General features: G+C 39.3%; 1 protein-coding gene across 1 annotated transcript in view; it reads left to right on the forward strand.

Annotated features, from left to right (window-relative positions):
• The window catches only part of OPTN (optineurin), a 38,182-nt gene extending 16,981 nt beyond the window's left edge, over nt 1-21,201 (forward strand). The window contains exons 8-14 of the mRNA XM_075208651.1: nt 1,902-2,017; nt 3,486-3,635; nt 4,350-4,422; nt 10,495-10,653; nt 14,806-14,942; nt 19,907-19,989; nt 21,018-21,201. Coding sequence (XP_075064752.1) covers nt 1,902-2,017; nt 3,486-3,635; nt 4,350-4,422; nt 10,495-10,653; nt 14,806-14,942; nt 19,907-19,989; nt 21,018-21,130 — 831 coding nt within the window. The 3' untranslated portion in view covers nt 21,131-21,201. The remainder of the gene's footprint in view (nt 1-1,901; nt 2,018-3,485; nt 3,636-4,349; nt 4,423-10,494; nt 10,654-14,805; nt 14,943-19,906; nt 19,990-21,017) is intronic.
• The last annotated feature ends 1,162 nt before the right edge of the window (nt 21,202-22,363 follow it).

The raw sequence follows: 22,363 nt of genomic DNA on the forward strand, positions 1-22,363 counted from the left end.
AAACAATTTGTTCCTGGCATCGGAAGCTTGAACGTCACCGACAGGTAGTTAGGCCTTTGGAACGCATTTGTGCTCCAAATGCTAATGCAGGATGCCGCTGGGCCGCAGCTACAGCGCCGTTCACCGCTAACTACCACTGTAAGTAAAAAGATATTCTATAACATATAGCTTTGTATTGGATAATGTATTATGCATTAACATATAGCTAATGTATTGCTGACCTACACTCTGTTGGCTAATGTATGTAGACTGGCTGCAAGTATATTAGAAGAGCTCTAACTTTGTGGCTAGGATAATAGCAAAGGTCTAATCTTTTGGCTACTGGGTAAACAAGCTTCTCCCTGCCCTAAATTATGTACTCACCTGTCACTGCCGGCGCTGGTCCCCACTGGGCTGCTCGCTCATTGCTAGGGTGAGAGATAAAACAAGCTGTCATTAAAAGACAGCCCCCCTGCATCTCTGATTTCTTCATGGTATCAAGAAGCAGACTCAACTTGTATAATGCACAAGATAAATTGTACTGTGACTTTGTCTATATATGCAGAATAAGCACAGAACATTTAAAGCACACCTATCATACAGAAGGAAAGTTGTACTGCACAAAACTGGTACTATCTCTAGAAACAGTTGACATTGAAAAATATAGTTTACCGGTCAAATAAGTACAAATAGTGTGTGTATGAGTGTGAATATTACTGAGTGTAAAATCGAGTTGATTTTTTATTTTAATGTTTAAATTGTGTATGCAAAACTGTGAGTTTGAGTTAATGTGGATTATGTCAAGAAGTGTCAAAAAGAAGTGACATTTAGGGGCTGCACCTAGGAAAACTTTTGACCATTTTCAATAAAATTTCCTATTCCCCTACAAAATTTTGCATTCCCTTTTAGACAGTAGACACTTTAGAGTGTATGCAGAGCCGTAACTAGGGTGGTGCAGGCGGTGCCATCGCCCAGGGCGCAAGCCCAAGGGGGCGCAGCAGCCACCCGCTACCTACTTCTGTGCCCTGGCTCAATCAGGCACTTTTCTTTCAGTAAAGTGCTAGCCACACCCACACATTAGGTTGGCCACACCCACTTGTCAAATGCCACTGCCACTTAGATGGGGGGCGCCGGTGCCCTGTCTTGTCCAGGGCACCAAAATGTCTAGTTACTGGCTGGACAAGAGTCTCTGTTACACAGCCCAAAAGCTGTTCACATTGCCCATTGGCAGGTACATTATACAGACCCCCTAATTTTTTTATCTGGGTCATGTGTAACATTCAGAGCCATACCTGGTGCCCAGTATCATATGCAGAGTTTTATCTGGTGCTCAGTTTTGGGTACTTACCAACCTTTGTGCTGACTCTCTTTCCTTGTTCAGTGATGCAATCCCTCCTGCTGGCCAGGTCCTGCAGACACTATAGGCCTTTTGGTTCATAGTGCAGTTTCTTGTCACTTACTGTACTTGTTCTTTACTGGCATCCAATCAGAGAACTGAGTTCAGTTTGTTAAAGAACCTGAATAACTAGCAATCAGTGGTTGACCCAGAGATAAGAAAAGTGGATAGGTAGAGGCCTGGCAGCAGAAGCTGCTGAAAATTGGAGAATTTAAAAATGTAAAGAAACATGAGATCCATCCCAGGCAATTATGCTGCTTTAAGGCTATCTTGGAAAATGGCATATTTTCTACCATGATCAGTGAAAGTTGTTCCCAGTATAGACTCACCAATATAGCCAGTAACAATATTGCAGCATGACCACTAAAACATTGAGATAACTAAATTTTTAACCTGTGAAGGAATAGCGATACAAGTGGACTTGACCTTTTATTAGCAAGCCTAGTCACCATCTTTTGCCACATTATGTTTGTTTGAATTATCATACTGGTGTTCAAAGATGATTGATATTTCTTCTATTTTATAGCTGTCTGAGGAAGTGGATACACTAAAACAGAAGGTTGCAGTGCTGAATAAAGAACTTAGCGACACAAACGAGAAGTTAAATGTGGCTCAGCTGGTAAAAAACAAACTGCAAGAAAGGTAAAATACTGAATATTGTCGTTTTGGCATTCACTCCATAAATTAGTTGATTTGTGTATCTGAGGAAGTGGATAAGCAGTATTTCAATGCACAACTTGGTGCACAAGTTTCAACTCTTTAATAGCCCAAGAAAGTTTATGGTATCATCTACAACACCAAAGTCATTATTAGAGATTGTTTTGTGTATAGATTTTAAGTCCACATACTTTGTATTAAATAGATAGTCTGAAGATGGATTGTAAGATTTCTGATATTTTTAAAGGTGCTTAGAGATTATGGAGCTGATATAGAGTGGGACGTACGCCAGTTTGCGGAACGTATCTTGCCTGAATTCACTTTGCGCATACTTATTGATGCACACATATGCAGATTTGGGTGATTCTGGTATTTAGGCCTGCCTGTGCCAGGAAAAGATGAGGGAAGTTGCATGCAAACGCAGGCCAAGTACTGTAAAGAATTGTTCATGTAAATGTGGCTCATGCAGAGCAGCAGAAACATGCATATATGCCTGTTAGGAGGAGTATGCTTTCTACCTATATTGCAGATGCAAATACGTGCTGATGAAGATAACGTAACTTATCGTAAGCCTGGCGCATATGCTGTTGATGCAGAGGTGGACACATCGCGAGATGTGTACAGCTCTGTATATGGGTGGAAATAATCTTGTTTTCCGTGCTCTTTTTTATTTTTTTAAGAGTAATTTACTCCCGTTTTGCGTTCAAATCTGTGTCGGCTCCTATGCATCACCAGATATAGAGCAGTACTGCTGCAGTTTTTAAGAGGCATAGGGAACAAATATTACTAAGTTACCATTACATGCAAGTGTTGCCATCTATTAGGGCAGCGATTTGTTTTGTTTCTTTTAACATTTACACCCACATGATTGATAAATGTGTCCCCTAAAATGTGTTTTGTTTTGTACATAAGTACAGTACCCTCTAATGGGCTTCATATAGAGCAACTCCACCTGAAAGGTTCAGTTTTGCACCTTAGCAAAGCCATGTTACTCTGCACGGGGGGCAAAAGTTGGAAGGGGACTCTAAATCAACTCTAAATCTGTGTTAAAATAAACTGCCCAGTATTTGTCTGCTACATGCACAAGCAGATAGTATTTTCCCTGCATGCAAAAACAAAACGTGCATGTGTACCCCTTGCATTGCAACATGGTTTGTCCAGATGCAAGTTTGCACCTTTTTATCTGCATTTGCTCCTAATTCTAAATGGAGCCATTTATATTTTAAGAACTCTTATATGGTTCACTGTAGAGTTTACTTTGCTACCATCAGCTTACCTTTGTCTCAGTGTAACTTGTAATTTGTTGATCTGCAAGAATAAAATGTGGTAATTGCTACCATTTTAATATTATAAATTGTTTATGTTTTTAAATAAATTAGATATTTGCCTGTTTTCTACACGTAGCCAACAAATAATCCATAGAAATATAATCCTTTTTTTCTCATGTTCTTAGATGCTTGTCTCTAGATAAAAAACTAATGGATAATCAGGTCAATCTGGATGAGAGACAAAAGCTTTTATATTCTGTACAGATGTTAGAGCTTCACGTTGAGAGCTTGAAGTCAGAAATCAAAATGGAGCAGAGCAAAACAGAAGAACAGAAGTGAGTGAACTTTTTAATTGTATCAAAAGTACAACCATACAGAATAGAGATAATTATTCACACACCATCAGTGACACACACAAGTAGCTAGAGGTCCATGCTCTTCTTATACTCTCTATTATAAATATGATCAATATCCTTTTTAATACATAACAAATAAGTAGATAATCAAAGTATAATTATCATCAAAATCAAAGTATAATTTTTATTTCTAGTTAAAAAATTATATGCAATCTCTTAATTAAGAAATGTTGCCTGAAAAATAAAAGTGCATGCATTTACAGATTAGGAGAGTTTTTATATGTGTTCAATGAGCCACTAATCGTATTGACTGTGGGACATTCCATTTATAGCATAAATTGATGGAATAGTAGGATGACATACCATATTTATCATGTAGAATCCCAAGTGGGAAGCAGAGGAGAAAGATCTGAGAAATACTCATTAAATTCTTTCAACTCAGCACAAGTAAACATGTATTTTTTTGTTTTCTATTGTTGGTGTCACACAGGTAAATTTGAACGTGGTGGTTACCACTCACAGCTAGGTGTCACTAAGGAGACTTAAGATCACAATACATTTCTGTCAAGAAGTACTAATTTGCACATGTGTCTTAAGTGTTCTGTGTTTTATCACATCTCTATAACACTGTGTGTGATTTACACTGTGTGTGATTTACACTTACCACTTTTCTATTATCCTTTCTTCTAAAAGGAAACTGGTGACTGCTCTTCAGGAAGCATTCAACAAGCAGAAATGTGACTATGAGCTCTTAAGAAATGCTGAAGTAAGTACATACAATATATTTATGTTTGTGGGAGTTTCATGTGCATTTCCTCAAGCTACATTTTCATTCTGGGCCTATTCATAAGCTCTAAACATATTAGTAATGACATATCGTTAATGGCAGTTCAGCATTATTAGGGCTATATCATAATATCTGCTTCAGCAATCTCTGGTTGGGCCACCAGACTACAGTATCGTGGCCAGATACAGGTGTTATAGGTGACTGCCATTGTGTTTCTATTGATTATAAAACAAATTCATCACTAAAAATACGCAATGTGCTCTTCAGGGATAAGCCATAATGAGCTAGAAATGAATTGATGCAACAATTGACCAACATTAAACCAATTAGAGAAAGGGTGATATAATAATAATTATAATTAACTAACACAGAAAATATCAAATTGATTATATGACTTAAAAATGTGAATCCTAATTGTTTGTAGCAGCTCATCCAATAAAATGGGCCCTCACAAACACCTTTGAATCTAAAATCGTCAATAAACAAACATCATTAATTAAAAACACATTGTAATTATGCAATATATATGTATGTCACAGACTACAGATTTAAGTGAATCTCTTGGTATGGTATTTACAAACACAAAATATGGATTACCTTGCCTTACCCTGGGGGTAGCTCATTTCTATATAATGGATTTTTCACAGTTAAACTGCACTGCCGGCACAGCACTCTACAGTAGTGATGTCTGAAAAAGCCCTTAAAATCTGGGTAAAATGTGCTTTTTACCGTTTGGAAAACATGTCTGATAAGTCATAACAGGACAAGACATAAGCTTGTAATTGAAGAAAAATGCATTTTCCCTCATCCATCTGGTGGACAGACACTGACAATGGGTTAAGCACCACCCCCAGAAGGCAGGGCACGTAGAGTGATAAAAGAAGGCTGGACTCTTTCCAGCAGGCTCTCCATACTGCCCATATCATGGAGCAGCAGCTTGAGTAGTTATGCAGACATGCGGACACCAGTAATGGTTGTGATTTTAATCAGCCTTTTGCTCTACCTTCCACATAATCACAGCCTCACAGATATAATACAAGGTGGTGTTAAGAAATGTCATCACACCAAACACAGGGTGGTTTAGAAGATGTTCAGAATACCATCTCAGTTCAGATGCTGGACCCATTGAGTTCAGCTGTCCTTGCTGTTATCATCTCTCTTCCTCCTTTGGTGATCTCCACTGCCTCCTCGAACATAGGGCACAAGTGTTCTGACTGTTTGCAGCACTCAGCATCATGCTTAAGAAAAACAGCAGGATACACACAGCTACTGCAAGCTGGTGGATAATTACAAGAGTGCCTGTGCAGTACCAAAGCTACAGTCTTCTCTAGAACCAGAAGAGAAAGGAGGTTCAATTAAGATGGATGGTAAAGTACAAATTTGGTTGCTAGCAACTTATTTTTTTTAAGATTTCTAAAATGACTGGTTTCATCTTTGCATCACACACTGTCTCTTCTTATTTCAGCCATACAGCACCACAGATAGCTGACATTTCTGTCAGCTAAGGGCTGCTTTATTATTTTTGGTTGATAATACAACTGCTTTACAATAGCCACATGTTCTTTCTACAAACAATTGTTATTCTGCTACCTCATTTACCAAGTCTTTCACTATTTAGATTGTAAGCTCATTTGGACAGCTTACGATTATTACTGTTTCATGTCATTATATGTGATTTGTATATGTCATGAGCCCATTAATTTACAGCTCTGTGTAATATGCCAGCACTTTATAAATAAAGGATAACAATAGTATTACAATGGAGCTCAGTTTTATATGCCCTCAGCACAGGAGTTATAGGGCATGGGTTACTGCCTGTTGCTTCTCCTATTTTATTGTTTTCCTCACAAAGATTGATTTATCCTCAGTCAGGCTCTGTCTGACACATGGAGTGTGGTACCCTGGTCTGTCCCTCCGCCATCCACTCGCGCTCTTTCTGCCCCACGCCTCTTCTCATGGGTAGTACAATGAAGGCTGTCTATTGTGTTTCGAGAGATGGCAGGGACTTGACTCTGCACCAGCAATTATGTTTCCCTACCTATCCTACTTTTTAGTATCTTTTGGCCTGACCTTTATATTACCTGCCCTCAGTTTTTACTTCTCTTCAGAACCACAGACCAACACTTTGCTATATAGCCATAGGCATTCTCAGCTTTCTTTTTCTGCAGAATAATTACTTTTTGGCCTTTAACCATGTTAGAATTGAATTCCCAGAGAAGTATTTTCAGTCTGAATGGCAGTTTGACACTGCATCCCCTTGCCAAAGAGGTTATAAATTCAACCATGACTTTGCAACTTGCAACTTGCCGTCACTATCACCTGGGTTGTGTAGGCTCTGTGAAAGTAGGCAGACCAAATGACACAGGGTCAAGAAGTCATGTAATGCAGCCAAGCCTTTCTGATTATCCCTTTTTTCTTAATCTCTCTTGTGATCCATTTGGAGACAGATTCGTTCAGCCCAGAGAAGTGCAGATATTCCTTTGTGTACCATTGGTTTCTGGTGGTCCTTTATGAAGGATATTATTATTGTTTACTGACACATTACACAATGCTTACTTTTGAAAATTGATATGAATACACTACAAATAATGACATGAAACAGAATATAAAGATGGCCCTGCCCAAATCAGTTCACAGTCTAAAAGGTATAAAGTACAACTGATACATAATGGAATAACTATTCTAGCTTTTGGTGGGGAAGGCACGTATGACTTCCTTAAGGTAGAAGCATTATCAGCTTAGCAGCTGTTGTGCATTTTTGTGCAACTACCAGTGGTGTGGTGTGGTGTGTGGTATGGTTGCAAAGAGCAGATACGGTGGAGGGTGTAGAAATGAAAAATGAACTGTCATTGTAGAAATCTTAACAGTCCCATTTTTGGAGCATTCAGTTCCTCTTGAAGGTTCAAGTTATCTTGCTGGTTCCATACAGGCAATGATGCTTGGGCATTTATTTAAACTTATTATTAGTCTGGTAGCAGGGGCAGTTTGTTTCATATAGTCTTTGATCTGAAGGAATGACTGAAGATAGAATATTTTACATTACATGGCCAAAATGATGTGGACACCTGAACATCACATCCATATGTGCTTTTTGAACATCTAATTCCAAAACCACAGCCATTAATATGGATTTGGACCCCCTTTTCTGCTATAACAGCCTCCACTCTGCTGGGAAGGCTTTCTACTAGATTTGGAACATGGCTGCAGGGATTTGCATCCATTCAACCACAAGAGCATTAGTGAGGTTGAGCACTGGTGTTGGGTGATAAGGCCTGACTAGCAATGTGGGTTCCAATTCATCCCTAAGGTGTTCGATGAGGTTGAGATGAGGAATTTGTACAGGCCAGTCAAGTTTTTCCACGCCAAACTCTGGAAACCATTTTTTGATGAACCTCACTTTGTGCACAGGAGCATTGTCATGCTGAAACAGGAAATGACCTTCCCCAAACTGTTGCCACACAGTTGAAAGTACGTAATTCTCTAGAATGTCATTGTATGCTATTGCATTAAACATTTTCCTTCACTGGAATTAAGGAACTCATGCCAAACCATGAAAAACAGCCCCAGACTATTATTCCTCCTCCACTAAACTTAACAGTTGGAAGCACATATTTGGGCAGGAGGTGTTCACTTGGCATCTGTCAAACCCAGGTTTGTTCATCATACTGCCATATTGTAAAGCTTTATTCATCACCACAGAGAATGCGTGATGACTACTCCAGATTCCAATGGTGGTGTGCTTTACACCACTCCAGTAAACGTATGTGCATGATGATCTGAGGCTTGTGTGCAGCTGCTCAGCCATGAACACCCACAATTTCCTATAAGACTCTTCACCATTGTACCAATTTCATATGCCAGATTTGTTTCTTAGAGAGGGAACTTCTCTTCGGCTGTGATGTATCTCACTCAATTTGTCACCAATGGCAAGTAACTTTCAGGCACCTTATCTAACTGGAGGTTAACACATGTCAGCCCTATGATGGAAATGAATCGCCACACGTGCCAGTCTCCGTTTAGGTCAGTTTATTTAGCTCTTTGGGATTTGATCACATTCTAAAAGGTAACTTCGTAAGTGTCAAGTCTCAGAACATCACCTCTGTAGAATACATCAATCATCAGGGCATCACAAGAAGTGCCCGGTGTATGACAAACCCATTTACATTCCTGAAGAGTAGGATGCCAACAGTTAACCCAGTGGAATGGTCTCTCCACCTGGAGGGTATAATTCAGCTGGTACTATATTAGGGTTCACCAGACATGAATATCATGTCCTCCCACCTAAACCACAATTTTCTGAGGTATTTTTGCTCGGCCCACCAAAACAATCTCTAGAGTTTACCATTTATGACATGACTCTTGAAACCCTAATGCTGCGCTGAAAAGGTTTGTGGAACATGATATCCAAACCATGCTAAGAGCCACTGAATCTATTTCCTCAAAAGCCTATTGAATATGAAATACTTGCATCTCCTGATGCTTAAAACCACTATAGAGCCCACACTTTTAATTTTCCCTGCATTTAGGCTTGCCTCAAGACCAGCTTTGACAAGGGCCTGGTACTCGGCTGTCTGACGGTTCAGATCCCTACTCCCTATGTCTTTTTACACAAAATACTAGCTACCATCCCAGTGTTTAAGATTTGTCTTCAATCTAATCCCCTTTACTCTTTAAAAGAGCATTTTGAACCCTTATGAAAAGTTAAGCTGGATTTCTCTCTTTCAGGGTTGCCTTTTTTGTTTGTCATCTGTTCGGTATACAGGATGTCCAAACTGGTAGCTCTTTTATCTTTCATTAACTTGTTGTACTCTTGTAGAATCTCAAGTCTTTCCTTACTGTGGTAGTCTGAGTTCCATATTAGTAAAGACATTGGTGGGAATTCAATTGTTACTTGCAAAAGTAACACCGCGTTTAAAACTATTACCGTTATTACGGTAATTGTAAGCCGGATTTCAGCTCCCTGAGCTGCGAGCTGAAACCCGGCGTTAAAGGTACAGTAATAACGGTAATTACGGGCACTATTACCGTAATAACTGTAATAGTTTTAACGCCGTGTTACTTTTGCAAGGAACACGGACAATTGAATTTTCCCCATTGTCTGTCTGTTCTGCCCGAACCCCTCCTAGAGAGAGGTTTCAAACTTACACTTTCTGGACTTGTAATGAGTCTTGCTGATATACTTAGAAACAGCAATTATGTCAGGCCATCCAATTCCCTGTGTTAGCCATTTTGGTGGTCAGGGGGAGGAAGCCCACAGCCAATCCATCTTATGGGGCATAAGTGAAACTCTCCTATTGATTCATTCAAAGTTGGGTAAGGTTGCTTCTGTGAGTGTGGCCTATTTCATCATGTCAGTTGGTCCTTCTTGGTCTTGGAAATGTAGGTCCACAATGGAGCATCTGTAAGGCGTGGTCACTTGGTATTCTTTATATACCTGTACAAAGTTTTTTACCATGTGCATATTGTGGCCTCCGGGAAGGCAAGTTTTGGGAGCAAGGTACTGCAAGTAGTGTGTCCTTACGAGCCATCCTTTTCCCTTTCATAACAGACATCCCCATAATCAGTCCCTGTCCTGAAAATGGATGATAGATAAAATTGTATTCTTGTGCCTACTGGTAAATCCATTTCCCTGAATCCAGTTAAGTGCACACACCATACTTCCCTGAATTGGTTCCTCAGCTTTTTTTTACTCTTTATATTTAAGAGGTACTTCTCCTTGGGTTCTACTGTTATCTTTGGTAGTTGGTTTTCTACCCCTGTTGCTATGTGTAAACTTAGCTTTCAGGTATAGAGGAGGGTATCATGTAGACTGGGAGGAGTCTGACCTTTCTTTTGTCTCTTTAAGCACACTGCGTCCTTTGGAGGAATCCACTATTGGATTAAGAGAAATAGACTTAACGTAAAGTATAATAATTAAATTCCTTCTTGCCATAAGGCTAAAAAAATCTTTAAACCATTTTATTTTGAATGTAGGGCTTAAGCACCATTTGTCTTTTTATCTGTTTGTCACTACACAATCTGACTATACATATCTATTTATTTTACATGCAGGCTGAAAAGGTGTCCAAAGTGCAATTCTGTGAGCTGCAACAAAAGTTGGATGCATATGAACAAGCGCTGGCTAAAAAGCAGTTAGAGATTGATGAAATGAAGGAAATAGTCACCAAACACCAGGAGGATGTGGAGACAATTGTACTTCTTCGCACTCAGGTGAAACTGATAATTGCAAATATAGTTTTAATAATTGTTTATTTTAACTTACTACATTATCTCCTAGATGTACTTGATTGTTTGAAACTTATATCATAATGCATAGGAAAAAAGCTGAAGTTTGAGTTAAATCCCATCACTCTGACTAGTTAAAAGCTACATACCGAGCAATTGCTTTAGCTCTGGTCCAACTAAACAGTCTTAGACATCTGTTGGATATTCTATTTATGAAAAGATACAAGTCATTAATTAACCTGAAAAATGTGGGACACAACTTTTTTTTTTTTTATTCATTTGTTTTTTTTTCTGTGTGCAATATACCATTGGTTTGCTATGCCCGTAAACGGTACAGTCCTCCATCATCATCAACATTTATTTATATAGCGCCAGCAAATTCCGTAGCGCTTTACAATTGGGAACAAACATTAATAAGACAACACTGGGTAATACATACAGACAGAGAGGTAAGAGAACCCTGCTCGCAAGCTTACAATCTATAGGACTTACACATACCACATTCTGGAGTGCGTTTTTTTTGTTTTTATGTAAATATATCCCCCAACACATTAAATATTAAAACAATAAAAAGAAACTCCTTTAAGTGCAGAACATGGCCAGAGCTATGTAAGCCAGAGTAGCCTTGTAACGATAACTCTAAATTTTATTACATATACTAATACATCAGTACATTGAATGTTGTTATATCAAAAAACTATTATTATTATTAGCGTTGATTTGATTTTTCCGCAGTGCCGGACAGCGGAGAAAACAGGTCATATATAAAACCAGAACATACAAGATAGATAAAATAAATATTTCTAAGGTGGAAGAGACATGACTTGAAAAGATACTCAATGTAAGAAATAAAGCAGAGGGCTGAGTAAAGTGTGATACCAAGCCAAGTGGGTTTGAGAGACTAAGGAAATATTTGTGTCATTGACAGTGAGGGAGATTTGAGTGTAGATGGGTACATGTTGATCTTTAGATAGCGCTGGGACATCCATGTGGAGATAGCAGAGAGATAGTTGATTGCACAAGATAATACAGAAGGAGAGGGAGGCCAGAGGAGGAGTAGATTTGGGTGTAATCAGCATAGATGTGTTACTAAAGGCTGAATGAGCAGATCACTTCTCAAAGGTGTAAAAGTGTACAGTGAGAAAAGCAGAGGGCCGAGAATGGAGCCGTACTTGACCCCAAAAGATAGTTGGAAGGATGTATATGTAGGAGGTAGAGACATTAAAGGAGCGATTAGATATTTAGAAAGTGAACCAGGAAAGAACAGTGTCACAAAGGCCAATGGAGTGAAGGATGTGCAGGAGAAGAAGGTGGTCAACGGTGACGAAAACAGCAGAGATGCAGGAGGAGTATGGAGAAGTAACCCTTAGACTTTACTGTAACAAGATCATAGATCACTTCTATTAGTGCGGTCTCAGTGGAATATTGGAGGAGGAAGCCCAATTGCAGAGTCAAGAACAGAATGAAATTAGAGAAAGTGATATTGGCTATTGTATACAAGTCTCTCAAGTAGTTTGAGGTAAAGGGGAGGAAATAAATAGAGCAGTAATTGTAGAGAGAGGACTTTAGAGGTGATCACATTCACAAAACAAGACTGAATGTCTAAAATGTTAGATTTCTTGTTTGCAATGTGGAACAGTTGACATACTGACAGTCCTATATTTTTATTTGACAATAGCAACTGTAGAGATTGCTGCAAACTGAGAGTACAGTGATATATTCATTGAATTGTTGTTATTTTTTTATTAACAGTACAACCTTACGCATATATATATTTATTTCAAGAAAAAGTGCACATCACTTCTTTCAACAAGTGCGGGTACTAGGCAAAATATATATATATCATGTACAGTTCAAACCTAGTAAAATCCAGGAAACCAGCTTTCCCTTTTCACTGCATTTATTCATTGAGATTATAGCAGTGAGCCGGCAGCAAACTTGAAGATATATACCTAACTGAGCAGTGGTGTGCCTCAAAATGCCCAACGTTTCGGTGCTCTCCAAGCACAGTTTTCAAGGGCTGAAAGATATCAAACTTGAATTTAAATAACCATATTACCTAACACCAAACAATCCAAAACCACCCCAGTTACTAGAAAACACCTTTAAATGACATGTTTCAGTAGAACACTATTACCTAATATAAATGACTTTGTTACTTCTAAAGTGCATTCTTATATTGCAAGAATCTGCTGTATCTAATAAATTATATCTAGAAACTTATAACTCGATCATCCCTAAAGTCTCTGTATATGGATTTAGACATCTTGAATAACTGCAATGTAAAAGTTCCTCATTCATTATTGAAGCTAGGCAACTAACCAATGCTATGCTCTCATTGACCACTATTCGAAAATGATCGGGTGCATTGCAAATACCTCTGTATAAAGCAAACCAGCGTCCTCATCGTTAAGCAACAAGTGTTAACGTTTGTATGCAATATAGCAGCAAATTTACAGAGACATACATATATAAACAATATGGCATGTTCATTTATATACTTTACAGTACCCTAACAGTACCAAAAGTGAAAAATATTTAGATAAGCAAATAAGAAAATCCAAATGATCTTTATATAACAACCTTATTGTATGGGAAAACCAAATACGCCACTTTGTTATAGGCTTATAGTGGCAGTATAACTCAGACATTTGTCCTACCCCGGGCGATTTTAGGGGGGGGCGATTTAGGCCCCGCCCCTTTCTGTGTTCTAAGGCTGCCGGCGGCTGCACAGTATGTGCAGGTCCGTTCAGCAGTGAAAGTGTGCTGTCCCGCCGCTCTGATTGTGTTTAAAACACAATCAGAGCAGCGGGACAGCACACTTTCACTGCTGAACGGACCTGTACAGTGTGCAGCTGTCGGCAGCAAGCCCCTGGTAGGGGGGGGGCAATCGCCCCGATCGCCCCCCCCCCCCCTGGATCCACCACTGGTATAACTATGTATATATAATAGTAACAGTAATTTAATATAAATGTGCAGTTCTGTCAACTATATCGCTTGCTAAAGATCATGCTATATGTATTTTATTCTCTGCATGGTCATAAGTGCGTAGATTACCGTATTAGCTCACCTTAACTCTCAGGTGGCTGTCATCAGGAAACCTAAAGAAATGCCAAAAGTTTGTGCACAAATTCAAATTTCTGAACCACGTCCTGAGCATGTAAGAATAATTTTACATGCAAATACCACATGTATCGGGTGAAGCAAGCATGTATTTACATCTTGCCATTTATAGAAAACAGCGTTTATTTTTGTGAAAATAATTTTTCCCGCTCACCAACATGTCAAAGGACAGGACTTCTGTTCTATTGGCATAAAATTAGTTATTCATTCTATGATTTATTTGTACACAGACTCCTGGTGATGTTTTGGCTTTCAGTTGTTGCATGGCTCTTTTAATCGATGATCTATGTAATGACATTCTTTTAACATTTGTGAGATTTTTACAACATAAAGCTTGTTACAAGGGCATATATCTGCCAACCACTGGGTGATTTTATAAACTGCTCCTGTATTAGGATTAGTAAATCTATCACCAACCAATACAAATTGACAATTTATGCAGCCCGTACATACCAATACATTTGTTTTGAGGGCCAGCCAGCATCTAGAGTCCCATGACATAACATTGGTTCAGACCAAAACATAGGAAGTGAATGTAACTCCTAGAACCAGATCAGAGTTGCTGATGTGCCAGTGATAAGTAAATGCATGAATTATATAAATGTATAATAATGTATGTATGTGTATTATATATAATCTGGACATAACCTTCATTTTGCCACATATGTCGCCATGATAGTTTGGAAATGAGTACTTTTTAAATAATTCAATTATTATCAGTTGTTCATTGAGCTCCTATCACCGCCTCAAGAACAGGAATTCTAGTGTTATACAAAAATGATTTCACAAGGTCATATATTTTCAGCTAAAGCAATTTCTTGAAACATTCATCTTTAACTTTTTGAAGTTTACTTGTAAGTCTTTCATATAACACTATATCTATGTATGCTTTTTATTGCATCATGAAACACATACATATGATTGTATTGCAAACAACGTACAATACCAAGATGAGTAATTTAACAATGAATTCCTTAATGCACTGTTTGTTTTTAACTCTACTATTGTGCTCAGATGGAGGTTTACTGTTCTGATTTTCATGCGGAGAGACTTGCCAGAGAAAGTATTCATCAAGAGAAGGAGCAGTTGGCATCAAGGCTGGCGTACATCCTGCAAGAGAATGAAAATTGCATGGATGAAAGTCAAGGAAGGTATACGTTTATTGAGAATATAGCTGCTCAATTATCTACTTTTCTAAATTTGAAGACCTCAATAGGTGAGGTTCCTATAATTCCCTTATTCTTGAATGCCCTCAACACTGAATTTCATTATTCTACTAGAATGTAACAGGATAGTCTTATAAATCTGTTACTGCTCAATACTTGCAGTAATGAAACACTAACTGCTGATGAACATCTCCCATGAAGCCAGTATCGGGGCATCGTGGAAAGAAGCTGGTCTTCGGGAATATTGTTTAGCATGCTGGTGTAGAAAACATGTTGAGTATACCACATTTGCTAACATCTTGAAGTCATTTCTAGGTATACTTTGCTGCTGAGTAGGTGCCTCTGAGCATACCATATGTGGTTATGTCTAGGGGATCTTTGGCACATACAACCCCATTCATGATCTGCTTACTGATTATGATTATAAATCAACGTTAATGCCTTTTTCTCTTTTATCCAATCTGCTACCATGGGTTGCATGAGGGTACATGGAGTTGGCACTTAAATAGTTAATCTGTTAATGTAACTGTTGACCCCCTCTGCAACTCCTGTAGCTCCTCACTGTTATTTAAGTGCCCAAGGAGTTGAGCTGATTTCATTACTGCTCTACAGTACTTGCTGTTAGTTAGATTAGATTTTCTTTTATTTATTCTTATTATTGTTTATTTTTACTTAGGAAGAAGTAAGTGCTGTAAGGAGCACTTACACCCATAGGACTAGATGGAGCACCGCTCCGTTCATTTCAGTTATGCTGGAAGATTTATTCAGTTAGAGGCAGTGACAGCTGCGTGTTGATGAGGCTGTCACTGATTTCTCCTGACGGGTCCATAATGCCTCAGGCATTACGTTGTGCCCTGATCGGTGAGCAGCCATAACAGGGAGATACCAAATCCCCCACTGAGGCGGAGGGGGGAACTTGGATCTCGTCAGACAGAAAAGTGAGAGAGCAAACAGTGCGGAGAGTGAGAACAGAGAGGCTCCCCCCTCAATTACAATTTAGAGTTTTATTTTATTAAAGAAGTCTCTAAATTTAATGGAAACAGTATTTTACATAAGTGTTCAGTGAAATTATTCTGAGACATTCATTTTATTATCCAGAGATTATTTTCCATACTGTTTTGAGGCATTAGTACAATCACTTTTGTTTTGACCCTGGCTATCATCTCTGTGGTGTGATTGTTTATGGCCTGTCTGTTTTGCTTTTAAATAATAACACATAATTTTTGCTTGACAGATACAAGTACTATTACACACATATAGTGGTTAAACCTGGTATGTCATTTTCATATAGGACTGCTCCCCCTTCACAAATTGGTATGTTCCATGGAGCCAGTTCAGGAGAAGTGACAGATGGAGACAGTTGAAGAACTTCCTGAGCAGTTTTACCTCACAGACACTGCTGGGGGAAAAAAGAAAAGAAAACTCTGCCCTAGACATGGTTCTGTAGGGAGGAGCACCTTACATCAGTTTTATCTTACACATATCTGTAGAATATTTACATACTATATATATTTATATATGTTAAAAAATAAATAAATGTAAAAAGTGTAGTGTACCTGCAACTATTGCTATAAAGTTGCAGGTTACCTATTTCTGTTGCATCATATTATTGTGAGACATGTCTGACAAAGGTAAAACAAACAAAGTGGTATGTTTTATCTCTGTAAAATGTAAAACCAGAATGCCCTGTGGATGATATGATTCAGGGTCAGTTTGTGTGGACTGTGATGCAGATGGCTAGGCCGGGTGCGCACAAGGGCATACCATCAGATGGGGGATTCAGCGTAGGCGACTGCATTGGGACAGTAGGTGGCGGTGCTATTTCAGTGGCTCACTCATTCTGCAGAGGTACCCGCAGTGGATGCGATTATCACTCTGGTTCAAAATGCATCAGTGCAGCCTTCTAAGACTGCTGCTCTTACGACATCTTCAAAGGTTGCAGGGGAAGGTTCTTCTGTCCTCCCAGCGCCTCTTGATGCCCAGGGTCAAATCCAGGCGGAAGTTTCTTGGTCTAATTCATTGGTACATTACTTTGAACATTTAAATACATTTTAGTCCACGAGAACTCCGACTTCCCGTAAAAGGCATAGGTATGCTCATCCTCTCTTAGTGGTTTCTGATTCAGTGGCCCAGTGGGAAAAAAGCAGAATTGATGTGTAGTCTGCTTCCCTCCTTCGGAAGAGCTGACGAATCCCATTGAGTCAGCATGGAAACAGCCAGACAGAAAATTGATTGTACTGAGTAGGTTCGTAGCCTCTTTTCACTTTAGCTGGTTGAGATGACCCAATGGGAACAGGTACCATAAGGTGGATACACCTGTAACGCGCTAGGCATGCCATACCACTCTTCCTGTACCTGGCTCGGCTACTTGCAAAAATAGCACGGATTGTAAAATGGATAGTTCTTTGAAGACCATGCTTTCTTCCACTTCGGGGGCTAGAGAGATAAAGACCTGGGCAAATCAGTTTGCTGATGGTCTACTGGATTCCGATATGATTCCTCTGTCATTACATATGAAAGAAGCCTCAAGATATCTATATGAGTCAGCTAGGAATGCAGCCTCAGTGTCATCTTCCATCTCTTCATCAGTAGTTGCAGATTGAAGAATTTTGTGGTTGTGTTCATGGATTGCAGATACCAAATCCAAAAAGCCCTTGGAGTCTCTTCCTTATGCCAGCTCTGTTCTTTTATTTGCAGAGCTCTACGACATCATAAGTCAGGCTACAGGAGGAAAAAGTTTCTTCCTCCCTGTTAATGTCCAGAAACCATGAGGACCTTGTTTTGGTTTAAAAGTTTTGACTTTTTAAACTGTGGGCAGTCTTACAAAGGTAAGCCTATCACGTCCAGGGACCAGTCACAGAGGGGCAGGCTGTCTATTTCAACAGGTGTCCAGAGCCTAAAAACCTTGAAAAGCCTGCAACCTGACGAGATTCCTCTCCACCTTGCGGCCGATGCCTCTTGTTGTTCCTAAACAATGGGCGGCTTCCACTCAGGATCGGAAATCATGCAACTTGGCTACATGATAGACCTCCAAAGTCTGCCATCTTACCGTTTCATTTCCACCACTCAGCAAGACAAATTAAAGAGATTGGCTATGAGATAGTTGATGTCTTCGCTTCTTAGTGTTGGAGATATCTGACAGGTCCCGTAGGGTCAACGGGGTAGAAGTTTCTATTCAAACCTTTTCTTGGTTCACAAGCCAGATGGCTCATTTCGTTCCATCGCAGATTGTGGTGGGGGAGTCCCACTTTCAATTCTGTTAGGCCTTTCCAAGACTCCTTAAGTGCCTTGTAAAGACCATAAGTCTTTACAAAGCTTTTACAAATATCATGGCGGTCATGGCAGCACTGATGTGTACCCTGGGAATCTGCATCATTCCATATTTGGATGATTTGCTAGTAAAGAAGAACTCGGATTAGACCCCCTGGCTCCATCTTTCGCTGTCCAAACAAGTGCTGGAACCAAAATTTGCAAAAATCCTTGGCCTTATACTGGACACCAGACTGTAAAAGGTGTTTCTACCAATCCACAAGGTGCATTTTCTTTAGGTCTACATTCATGGCCAAAAGTTTTGAGAATGACACAAATACTATTTTTCACAAAGTCTGCTGCCTCAGTTTTTATGATGGCAATTTGCATATACTCCAGAATGTCATAAAGAGTGATCAGATGTATTGCAATTAATTTCAAAGTCCATCTTTGCCATGACAACGAACTTTATCACAAAAACATTTACACTGCATTTCAGCCCTGCCACAATAGGACTAGCTGACATCAGGTCAGTGATTCACGCATTAAACAATGGTAAGAATGTTGACGAGGACAAGGCTGGAGATCACTCTGTCATGCTGATAGAGTTAGAATAACAGCCTGGAATCTTTAAAAGGAGGGTGGTGCTTAAAACCATTGTTATTCCACTGTTATCCATGGTTACCTGCAAGGAAACACATGCAATCATCATTGCTTTGCACAAAAAGGGCTTCACAGGTAAGGATATTGCTGCTAGTAAGATTACACCTAAATCCACCATTTATTGGATCATCAAGAACTTCAAGGAGAGAGGTTCAATAGTTGTGAAGAAGGCTTCAGGGCGCCCAAGAATGTCCAGCAAGCGCCAGGACCATCTCCTAAAGTTGATTCAGCTGTGGATTTGGGGCACCACCATTGCAGAGCTTGCTCAGGAATGGCAGCAGGCGGATGTGAGGCGAAGAATTTTGGAAGATGGCCTGGTGTCAAGAAGGCCAGCAAATAAGCCAGTTCTCTCCAGATAAATCATCAGGGACAGACTAATATTCTGCAAAAGGTACAGGGATTGGACTGCCGAGGATGGGGCCATTTTCTCTGATGAATCCCCTTTCAGATTGTTTGGGGCATCTAGAAAAACTCCTGTCCGGAGAAGGAAAGGTGAGCACTACCATCATTCCAGTGTCATGCCAACAGTAAAGCATCCTGAGACCATTCATGTGTGGGGTTGCTTCTTAGTCAAGGGAGTGGGCTCACTCACAATTTTGCCTAAGAACACAGCCATGAATAAAGAATGGTACCAATACATCCTCCAAGAGCAACTTCTCCAAACCATCCAAGAACAGTTCAGCTCTGCCTGGCACCTACTAGGTTCTCTGTCCACACTCTACCCGGTTTTACAGTTTTCATGTTTTCGTGTCTTCTGACGCAAGATTTGGCCGCAAAGTTGGCCAAACAGTTTAATTAACTATTTAACTGCCAACTCCATGCCCCCTCATACAACCCAATGGTAGTAGTGTCCCCCCAGATGGATTCAAAGAAAAGGATAAAATGTAAGTACAAAAATCGTCATTTAAATACTCTTTTTCATTAGATGGTAAAGTATAAATCCCAAAGGATAAGAAAAGAAATGGCAGATTAAATGTTTGTTTTTTTTAATTTGAGTATGGAGTATAAATACCAGCTCTATATGACTTTTTTTTCAGGCCATCCATAGAAGAGCTTCAAAGGCGCCACAGATCCATGAGACCATCAGATAGTAGTGAAAGCTCATTCCTTGTGTCAAGAGGTAAGCAATTATACTGGGCACTGTGTTGTCAAAATTATAGTCAACATACTCATTCTCTATGGCCTATTTATTAATATTGCATGTTGGTGCAAAATTTACACTGAACTATAGCAGCCATTAGCAATTCATTTTTTTTTCTGTCTATTGCAGTGATGGGCAACATTCTTGCTTTAACGTCAGATTTGTTTATTATAGCCTGCAACACTTGTTGCCTGTTATTACAGATAGTTGTCTTTTTCTTGGATTAAATATATTGTTTTAAGTTTTTACTGAATTTAAGGGTAATGTTCTGTCCCTTTTGAAGATGCGAGTAGCCTATGCGGCCCCTGAAGTGTCACATAGGCTACTCTCAGCAATTGATATTAGTAAACTAGTTAATATACACTTTCAGCAAAGTAATTGTTTCCATGTCGCCATCACTCCCGGTTTTTGGATTTGATCTGGGTTCTTGGTACGAGTATGAGAACAATGTTCTTTGAAATATCAACTCTAACCAATAATGTGAAGTTGTAGATTTTCACTTTATTATGGGGATTAGCTACAATTACATTGCTTGCCCAAGAAATGCTACTGAATAAGATGTAGGCTGCAGGGGTGTAGCTAGCTATTGTTCTATCAGGGACAGTAACTGGCATAGCTCACTTTTCATCCATTATACAGTAGGCATTGTAAATGACTTGTGTGCACATTAAAAGAGAACATTTTAATTTTTAAGCATTTTTAGATCAATAAACCACATAATTACAATGAATTTAGACACTTGCATCTTTGTAAATATAGCAGACACACCCTTTTGTGCTAACATTTAGTAACAGTACTCCAGATGCAGGAATAACCATGGTTATATTAGGGTGATTTGCAATAATATGAACCGAGGAAGATATAGACTGTTTTAATAATATCTGAAAATAAATATCAGTGTAGGAGCATGAGGGTTAAAATGCCCACCATTTTTCACCATATGTAGATATAAAATGTATTCTACTTATATACACATAACATTTAGGAATATCTTTTGTTATCTGCAGGAGCAGAGAACATGGAGCAGCAGCGGTTTACAGTTCACACATGCCCTAAATGTCAACTGACTGTGCCAGACATTGATACGCTGCAGATTCACGTCATGGATTGCATCACCTAAATGTATCAATTTATACCTTCACAGTGAAATATTTAAAGTTAATGAGACAAATTAGATGCTTCTTACTCTCAGGCTCTTCTCACTTCTTCTTGCTATAAGACTCATTGGTTCTCAAATCAGATATACCCCGTTTTTCTTATTTTTTTCCAGTGTATTAATTAGTGATTTTACTGTAGTAATTTAATAAGTTTAGTGCATTTAATAAGTTACACACAGACAGGTTCGGAAATTAGAGAGATGCACTTAATTTAATCTGTGATTAATAGTGGGTGTCTGGTTATATATGGGCATTGCTTTGGTTGCAGTGGCGGATCCAGGGGGGGGGGGGGGGGGGGGGGCGGCGATCGCCCCCCCCCTAGCAGGGACTTGCTGCCGGCGGCTGCACACTGTGCAGGTCCGTTCAGCAGTTAGTGTGCTGTCCCGCTGCTCTGATTGTGTTTTAAACACAATCAGAGCAGCGGGGCAGCACACTATCACTGCCAAGCGGACCTGCACATACTGTGCAGCCGCCGGCAGCCTTAGAAATTAGAAAGGGGGCGGGGCCTAAATCGCCCCCCCCTAAAATCGCCCGGGGTATAGCAATAGTCTGGATCCGCCCCTGTTTGGTTGTATTCATTCTTCTTCGAAGCACTAACTGTAATTGATTTTATCAAAAACTACTATTCTAAATATTTGTTTCAGCAATACTTTTCTTTTATTGAGACAGTTTTAGAGTGAGTACAGTGGAACAGAATATGGAAACTGTTTAAATTTAATTTGCCTGAGATTGACCTTGATAAGCAGTAGTTGCTTTCTATGCAAATTACAGTGAGCATGAAGATTCAGCTGTAACAAATGGTCAGTCTACCTGTAGAAATAAAAATCATGCTTCTAGTGCAGATAACATACACTTCATATATAGTGCACTCAATCCCTGGAGAGGGAATTGGGTATTGTAATACCACCATCTATTTATATATTATTACAAAATATATAGATATGTCCTTTTGGAAAAATTGAGAATGCACTGTGCACATTATGCAGTCACTGCTGGTCCCAATTCTATTTAATACTCTTCAGAAGTGATGTAAAGCAGTAGTTTCCATGCACTGTGTTGAAGGTGGTGGAAGCTTATATGTCTTTTTAGGCTGCACTCTTTACATTGTTTTTACTACTTTCATGTATTGAAATGTATTACAGGCCCTTATTTTGAGAGCTCAAGTTGTACATTTTCTTTTTCCTGCACTGTTCTGT

Source organism: Mixophyes fleayi, chromosome 4 (assembly GCF_038048845.1).
Source record: "Mixophyes fleayi isolate aMixFle1 chromosome 4, aMixFle1.hap1, whole genome shotgun sequence".
Lineage (NCBI taxonomy): Eukaryota > Metazoa > Chordata > Amphibia > Anura > Limnodynastidae > Mixophyes > Mixophyes fleayi.